General features: G+C 38.4%; 1 protein-coding gene across 1 annotated transcript; it reads left to right on the top strand.

The window, feature by feature from the left end:
- The first annotated feature begins 450 nt into the window (after window positions 1-450).
- LOC136853148 (trypsin-1-like) lies at window positions 451-7,397 on the top strand. Its single transcript, XM_067128459.1, has 6 exons — window positions 451-992; window positions 2,226-2,394; window positions 2,951-3,044; window positions 5,991-6,171; window positions 6,928-7,070; window positions 7,275-7,397. The coding sequence occupies exons 1-6, from the start codon at window positions 650-652 to the stop codon at window positions 7,395-7,397; spliced, it is 1,053 nt and encodes a 350-aa protein (XP_066984560.1). The 5' UTR covers window positions 451-649.
- Window positions 7,398-9,079: the final 1,682 nt, after the last annotated feature.

The raw sequence follows: 9,079 nt of genomic DNA, 5'->3' as shown, positions 1-9,079 counted from the left end.
GAAATTCTACCGATCAAGGGTTACAAAAACTGTCATAATCTCTAATTATTTGATCCTCTTCCACAGATACTGCAAATCAACAGATTCTTTTACCCAAAAGAGCGAAAACAACGTGTTGAAGTCTCCCTCAAATCGACAAGAGGGCGCCCGTGCCATTACGCCTGCACAGTAACGGCCTTAGGTAAAGATGACACTTACCTTTAAATAAACTTTAATGTGTCTAATTGTATTTTTTTCATCATTTAAGTCACTTAAATTATTTTTAAGGTAATGGTTAGAGTATTTTCATTTATTTTGATTGATGAGCATGAATCATGGAACAGTACAGTGACTTCAGATAATAAATTCTTAGCATTTGAAAATACAACTCTCAGAAGAATATTATGAATTAATTGGTGGGATAAGATATCAAATAACAGACTTAGAGAAGTAACTGGGGGTGCAACTGGTCGATGAGTATGTTAGGTCCTTAGGCTGGAAGTGGCTAGGCCTTATGTATAGAAGACAGGGAATAGTATGAGATATACGGGGGTGGGTTGCCCTTGGTAGAAGAGGTAAAGGTAGGCCAAAGGAGACATGGTTGAGGTCGCTGAGGCAGGAAGCAGGAGATGAGTGTTGGGGGGATCTGGAGGAGTTAGCCCAGGACAGAATGTGGTGGCGTGAGTTCACTGAGGCGGTTATGCATCCCCGTGGGTGCCACAGGAAATTTCTGATTGATTGCTTGATTATATTTTTTCTTTCCATTGAAACAGGACCGCCACCTACAACTACATCAACTTCAACAACCACGCCAACAACAACAACTACACCAACAACCACGTCGACAACTACAGATACGTCAACTTCAACAACCACGCCGACAACAACAACAACAACTACACCAACAACCACATCGACAACTACGTCGACTTCAACAACTTCAACCTCTACGTCAACTTCGACAAGTACATCGACTTCAACGACGACAACAACTACACCGCCTTTCCTTTGCCGTAAGTAAGCAGTATTTTACAGTTAATTGCCCAGTCTTCTTCTTCTTCTTCTTCTTCTTCTTCTCTCGGAAATTACTGCAGGAATGCTGGTCATTTCACGACGAACCTGTTCTCTCGGGGATTAGAGACTCTCTCTCTCTCTCTCTCTCTCTCTCTCTCTCTCTCTCTCTCTCTCTCTCTCTCTCTCCGCCGGCTGATGAAGAGTTAGAGGAATTTATTTCTGGTGATAGAAATTCATTTCTCGCTATAATGTGGTTCGGATTCCACAATAAGCTGTAGGTCCCGTTGCTAAGTAACCAATTGGTTCTTAGCCACGTAAAATAAGTCTAATTCTTCGGGCCAGCCCTAGGCTGTTAATCAGCTCAGTGGTCTGGTAAAACTAAGCTATACTACTTACTCTCTCTCTCTCTCTCTCTCTCTCTCTCTCTCTCTCTCTCAGCTCATTTCGTTGAAAATCCTTTGCTTTCCACCACATCTTTTGAGGTATCATTACAAACAGGGCAAGGACAAAATATCATCTCCACAATTTCCCCAACCATTTTTCTCTCACTTTTCTTAGCGGTTTCTTCAAGCAGAGGCTCTTGGTGCATGCACGCACAGACAGACACAAACACACACACACACACAAGGTCAAAGACAGCCTTTGGTATAGCCCTCTAAATTGGAGCAGAACTACACATCAAGGCCAAAGTCTGTCTTTCCTCGACAAGTTTCATTTAGTCAAAGGCTTAATATAGGGAGAAGATAAGATTTTTTCATTTCTTTTTAGATTAAACCAAATTGAATTGCTCTCCGTATGTGCGTGCACTGGAAAGAGTACTTGAAAATCTTTTAAGTTTTTCAAGCACGATTAGAGCTATAATTGTCAGTTTTTATCTACATTCTTAAGCATTCTTAATCTAATCTGGTTACATTTTCCTTATGTCAGCAAATACAAATTTAAGGGTTTTGTTGATGTTTTTTAGGTGTAAACATGACTACTGTAGATTTCAATCCTTTTCATCATGCTTCAATTCAGTGATATGGAAGGAGGGAAAAATTCCCTTCCTTAGTACAAGTTCTCAAAAGAGTCTCACAAGTCCCTACGACTTCAAGATTTTCCGCCCCTCTTAGCCTGACTATTAAAAGTGATCGTCACTGTCTATAACTTCATCTCCATAACTGCCAATAAAAGGTTTCCTGCAAAGGTTATATATTCTTTAGTGATATTAAATAAACAATCCTCTTATGTAGGATGCGGCCGGCGAAATCCTATAATTAGGATAGTTGGAGGACAGACAACGACAGTTAACGAATATCCTTGGCAAGTTGGACTGACAACACCTACAGGAACTAGACCATACTGTGGTGGATCTATCGTCTCAAACCAGTGGATCGTAACAGCAGCTCACTGTGTCACTGGGTAAGAGGAAGTCTACCTTCCTTTTTTTTAATCAATGCTTTCTCACCTGAATCAGTCATCATCCATTCCACATATGTGAACCCCCATTCCAGTATTTGGGATTTCATTTCATTCTGGCCTTGTAACGAACACAACTTGCATTTGGATCTTAAATTGAGTAACATGTTCTGAATAAGATATGCACTTTTTAATCTTTAACCTTTGTTCCCTTCTTAGGTAAGTTCTCTATGGTTTAAGAGCTCATTATTAGTATTCTGAACAAGCCAACCATTGTTTAAAACCTTATCTCTTGAATTTATGCATCTCAAACAGTCAAATAAAAAAACCGTTCAGTGTTTCAGATCTAACCTCCTGCTCCAATACTGAACATCCCATCAAAAGTCCAACTGACCTTCTAAGAAAAATATTAAAACAATTTCCCATTAAACAAAAAAATTTAACCTAGACAATACAATTCCTTATTAAAGAAAAAGTGAACCTCAAGATGAGACTTCATCTTCTTCCGTACACAAAAAGCCTGTTGTCAATCCTAATAATAGTCCTATTAATTTTTCAGATCTATTGCATCAAGTGTCAATGTTGTAGTTGGAGAGCAGAACTGGGCCACAACATCTGAAACTACTGTAACACAAAGAATCCTAGCATCTCAAGTATGTAGTTATACCACTGCTTATTGGGACATAAAACTGATAATAAAATTTTTTTTTAGAAATAAATAAGACAATCATTCAACTGCAGCTTCATAAGACAGGCCAATCAATTACAAAGAATTCTCTTACAGTTGGTTTTGGCCAGAATAGTGCTTGTTGGCACAGTGATAGAACATAAAGGACTCAGGACAGGCGGGCGCTATCCCTTGTCCTACAATGACTGCCTCGGCTTTCACTACATCTCTCCCTGCACAGATGTGACAACGACATAAGTCGGCTGCCATTTTCATTACATACCATGTCTGTGCAAGATAAATGTTCACTCCAGTCCAATGCATTTACATCAGGAATGTAGCTAGGTTTGAGGACTCGCACCGGCTACCAAAATAGGTTTTCCTTCATCAAAACCTGATTTTTGATAGTGTAGCTGCTGTCGTTCTCAAAGGAGCTTATAAAAGAAATTGACAGGTGACAAAATGGCTTAGCTCCTGAAAAATAAATCCCAACAACCCAGGTTAATTTTTGCTCTGAGATATAGCACAGGTTATTAACCATTTTCTTTACTCCAGATACTAATAGGGTTTGGCAATAAAGAAACAACACACAAACCAATAGTATATACGTGATTCTTTGTGGTTCAAAGGTGACTTACCTAATTATGTCGGGTCTGGCTTAGGGATTAGTGAGCCTTCCCCAGCAATATCTCAGCATTACCACCATTCTCAAGGCAACAGTGTTTCAGGAATTTTTTGTTCAAGGTAAAGTCACAGGTTATCAAACGTTTTCTTTATTCCGGATACCGATTAGGGTCTAGCAATACAGAACCAGAGACACACGAACCTATAAATGTATTATCCACTGTGGTTCTACAGTGACTTACCTAATTGTTAGGTATGGCTGCAGGATTATTTTGCCTTCACTGGTTCAGGAAAAGTGCCTCTAATAACCACTCCATACACTCAAAGAATTCTTCAAAGGAACCATTTACGAAGAAAGTTAATGATGTACTCACCTTTTGGATGCCATGCAACTTAGGAAAGGAATAATTCTCAGCTCATGTAGAGACAGTTATTTGTTTGTGCTAAAGTGTACTAAAAATAGGACCATCTGGGTTGTTCGCTGTGACATCTAGGTAAACCTTAAGTGCTTAACCAGGCATGATATTTTATATGAAATACTGAGTTCCTTCATCAGAAAAGGGATTTTCCCTTTAAAAGTCCACATTCTTGGCCAGGAATGGTAGTACAGGACACAACAGTAAATGACAACTAGGTGTATGAGTTGTGAAATGCTGCCCTTGTCTAAGAGAGCCCAGTATGCTGATCTGAGCTCCTGATGCCAAAGCAGTCAAGATGACTGCCATTTGCAGCATATGAGTTACAGCTGTATTGGGCCCATGAACTGAGGGGATGACAGGAGTCTAAGAACCTTATTCAGGGACCAGGTAATGGGAAACTTTGTAGGAGCTAACCTTTGCAGTGTAAAAGACTGAAGAACAGAATTAACAAATTCAATATTAGAATCAATTCCAAAGCCATAAGCAAGGGTTCTGCCAATGCTGCCTTGTATGCCATGATTGTTGAAATAGCAAGGTGCTTGACTTCAAAAGATAAAAATTGTAAACCTGTTTTAACAGAATTCAACTGGGCTCCCAGTGTTAAGGTAATCTAACCACTTTTTCCATACAGACTGGTCTGTTGGACAGATTAAGTCCTTAGTTTTGCACTGGTACCTAGCAATTTTAGGCAAATAATCTTCACGGCTGACTAGATTTAAAATTCCACATGAAGGTCACAGCTCAGAAAGGAGGATGCATAGGCGACTCCCCTCCTCCTGTCTGGGATAGAACATGGAAAGCATTGGAATCTGTTCCTTGCCTGTTGTTGAGGAAATAAGGAACCAATGACTGTTTGACTCATTCAGGGCTACTAGGCCAGCAGTTCTGCTGAAAGCAAAAAGATTGTTCAAAGCTTTCAAAATCTGGGACAGTGAGGGGAAAAAGGTATATCATCTTCCATCTGTTCCAGTCTTGTAGGAATACATCTCTTGCTTTTGCCTGAATGTCCAGGTTCAGAGACACATACATTGGAAGTTGACAGTTCTTGTATGTGGCAAACTGGTTCACTTCCGGATTATGGAAGCATGTTGGCATTTACTGACTGAGAGAAGCTCAGCATGAGCCTAACCTCTTAATATAAGACTGCAGCCATATTGTCTAGGATCAACAAAATGTGGGTGCCTTTTGGAGGTTTCAATTTTTTGAGATGGAAAGACAGCCAATAGCCCAGGGTAGGTGACCATCTTCCTCTCAATGGCTTTCCCAACCTGTCAAGGAGGCATCCGTATGTATTATCCCTCGTAGGAACGGTGGTGTCAGGTCGACCTGTTTGCAAGAGATCCCCTCCAGGTCCATGGACAGAGTATCTTCCCATTTTCAGATGAAGGTGATCTCAAAGCCTTTTCCTGGCATGTGAGAGCCAGACTGTTTAAATCCTGCAGCCACACTCTCAGGATTAAATCTATCATCAACCCAGACAGTAAAAGATCCAGACTTCGTTCCAATTGTTGTCTGGAAAAGCTGGGCTGTGTAAGGAATCTTCTCAGATCCTTCCTTATTCTGATTTGAGTGCTGTTGAAAGAGATAGCTGGCTGCAAAGAGTAGCCAAAGAAAGTCCCAGCCTAAGAAAAAGTCTGCTAGATGTGAGATTGGACTTGTTCCTTTGAGGACTCACAGCGGCTACTAAAGATAGGTTTTTCCTACGTCAAAACTTGTTTTTGTATGTTTTTATGAAACAAATGTAAATGGAAATACACTAGGCCAAATAACTTCCATATAACCTTTCTGGTGTGAAAGCATAGCTGCATTTAATGACATGTATCTCAGAAATGTCCAAATAATGTGCCCTGTGACAGTATAGTAGTTCTGGCCTATCTATATCCTTACAGATCGTCGTCCATCCAAATTACAGCAGTAGCACTATGGACAATGACATCGCACTGATCAAACTTATGACTCAATTACTTTCCAACCTGACAACAAGATCGCTCCTGTATGTCTCCCCAGATGCAGGCAATTTATACGAAAATGTGAATGCTGTAGTTACTGGATGGGGAACAACTACCTCAGGTATGATTCTTCAAATTTCTTCTCAACTATCTCCTCTTATAAATACTGTACTGTACTTCCAAACTCCTCTGCTGGTCTTTGCAATTTCTTTCCACCACCCCCAATAACTAATGTACATCCTGTTTACCTAATTCCTTTTATGATGCTATTGTCATTAGAAACCTTCCTTTCCATAGTATACTATTACTGTCTTTACTGATAAACATTGTACATTTTCATAGTCTTTGTTTGAAACAGCATAAAGAAATTGTGAAAAAATCTTTGTCTTTCATCATCCAAAGTGCATCTTCTCTTCCGCACAATCAACACTGGAATATCGTTATTTTTATTATTATCATATTTAAGGGTAAAATAAGACCCCTCTTCTAATGTAAATTATAGAACATTACTAAAAATATCATGTAAGATCCTTAAATCTAATGTAAATTATAGAACGTTACTAAAAATATCATGTAAGATCCTTAAACCTTGATGAGAACTACTGTTCTCATCGCTTAACGATTTACAGTAGCTTCAGGAATTTAACTTGATTTAACAGTATACCCAGAGGAGAGTGCCTTGATAACCTAGGTTAAGACATGATCGACATTAGGTGTCAAGACTTTCTGGGTAAAAGCTCACCTCAGATTATGGGGATGATAAGGAATCATTGTTTCTTGAATCATTTCCTTCTGGTATTTCTTTGTTTTGGAATATTTTTCTTTTTTGATTTTACCTTCAAGTGTGACAGTAATTTATAGCTTCATACCACTGCAGGTGGTATCCAACCTAATGAACTACAAGAGGTGACGGTGCCAACACTGACTAACACTCAATGCCGCCTGTCATATGGAACTGCTTCCATCACAGCAAACATGATTTGTGCTGGACCGCTTGCTGGAGGAAAAGATTCCTGTCAGGTAGGGGTGTTGTCAACGATACGCCTTACATTTTAAAATTAACGTAGACTCGGTATGTAAACATTTTTAGTTACACGGAAGAAATGCTTAAAGACTTCTACAGATGAAGATTTGCAACACCCCATGAAAAGTTCCGGCCAAAAAAACAATTTTCCATACTTTCCTGCGACTATAACGATGCCAAACATTACTTTCCATTCTCAGGGTGACTCAGGTGGACCACTAGTGGCTCCAGGCAGCGCAACTCAAACATTCAATGTTCTGATTGGAATTGTCTCCTGGGGTAATGGTTGTGCCCTTCCTAATTATCCTGGGGTCTATACCTGAGTGACAAGTAAGTAAATCATGCAAGAATTTTGCTTGATTGGTTTACATCAGACTGCCATCACATCAATCTGAATTATTGTTGAGAGGAAATTAAATGAGTAACAACATTTTCAAAGCAATCTCTTGCCAAAGGACAGAGAGAATTGTGGCAGTTTCCAATGTAAAGGTTGACTATTAAATATAATTGAAATGTTGTTTCTAGACCAAACAGATAAGCAATTAAGAGCGAGAGAAAAATTTGAGACCAAATTCTCGGTTACAAAAAATCACTGGAAATATATTAGCAAATGAACATGCAATTACAATGAAAGAAAGTATTTCAAGGTCTTTTAAAAGAGATGAAAGTTCCAAACCGAACCGACTTTCAACAGTTAAATTAATGTATGATTTCAATATCACACAGAAAACATCAGCAAGTTAGAAAAACATAAATTCTTCGCTTATGAATAAAAATCTCAATGTTCATTGTCAAATAGTCATGACTTCTTTTGCTTGCAAGTGATAAGAACGTTTTGAGACGAGAGTGATCCATATTGTCAAGGAGCAACTTTCAAAACTAATTATCATAAAAGTAAGGCGAAGGGCACTGTCACCGTCATAATGATCATAGGGATGTTTTGGAAATGGTGTATTAAATTGATTTTTCATTTTTTTCAGACTATCTCCTTGGATAAATTCATACATAGCAAGTTCTGTAAGTTGTCCAAGGCCGTGAGAACTGTCAACGTACTGGGTGGACCACTGAAGAACTACATGAAATTATCTGAGCACGACTGACATGAAAGATTAAAATCATTGATCATGGAATTATAGATGTGTGCTTTAGACTTTGCTCTGATATAAGAAATAATAAATCTGGTTTGAGTATTTACTCCAAATCATTGTATGGTAAATTAAATACACCACTTCAGCATTCAGATAAATCTTTCATTTATTTTCCTTCCTTCTGTATGAAAATTCACTTGACTTCAGCTTGGTTACATTGTAGATAACATTAACCTTGAATGGCTAATAGTAAGTGAACTTTCAACTTACATCTTGAGTACAAGTTTTGTATATAGGATAGGATAAAGTAATATCCTATGTTCATCTATAAAATAAAAAGGTCTGATGATCAATTAATTTAAGAATATCTGGGGAGTTAAACTGCCTCTAAATTATCATGGAATGCTGTAAGCCCTTGGACTGACTTTGTCTAAAAAAAAATAATATCTTTTTATTTTTGTATAAATTCTTTGTTATATATTGACAGTATAGAGTTTATATCAGCAACATTTGCTGTGTTTGAAATATCGTTCTAGGACTGAGACTGATTCATTATGTTTTTATCAAGCAAAATAAACCAATTTTCATTATTTTGGCAAGTGACACTAATCTCGCTTCATTCCGGCAATCCTTCCACTGGAAAGAAGATTGGAATTACCTTCATTCCTGCCCTCTCTCTCTTCAATCATTACCCAGTTAAGAGACAAAAAAGGAAATTACAGAAATTTCCACAATATTTTCTTTCTTCCTTTTTTTCACCCTCCCCAAATTTCCTTGTGTCTTGAATTTTATTTCTTGGATCACATAAGCTGTACTAGATTCAGAGAGACTCGGAAAACCACAGGTAGAGAAGATGGCAGTTAGTCTCACCTTGACTACTCACCCTGTTATTCTACTGAAGGGGTGATCTTGATCTA

The sequence above is a fragment of the Macrobrachium rosenbergii genome, chromosome 26 (genome assembly GCF_040412425.1).
Source record: "Macrobrachium rosenbergii isolate ZJJX-2024 chromosome 26, ASM4041242v1, whole genome shotgun sequence".
In the NCBI taxonomy this organism is placed as follows: Eukaryota; Metazoa; Arthropoda; class Malacostraca; order Decapoda; family Palaemonidae; genus Macrobrachium; species Macrobrachium rosenbergii.
Note: the sequence above shows the minus strand (reverse complement) of the source record. Positions and strands in the feature narration are given on the sequence as shown.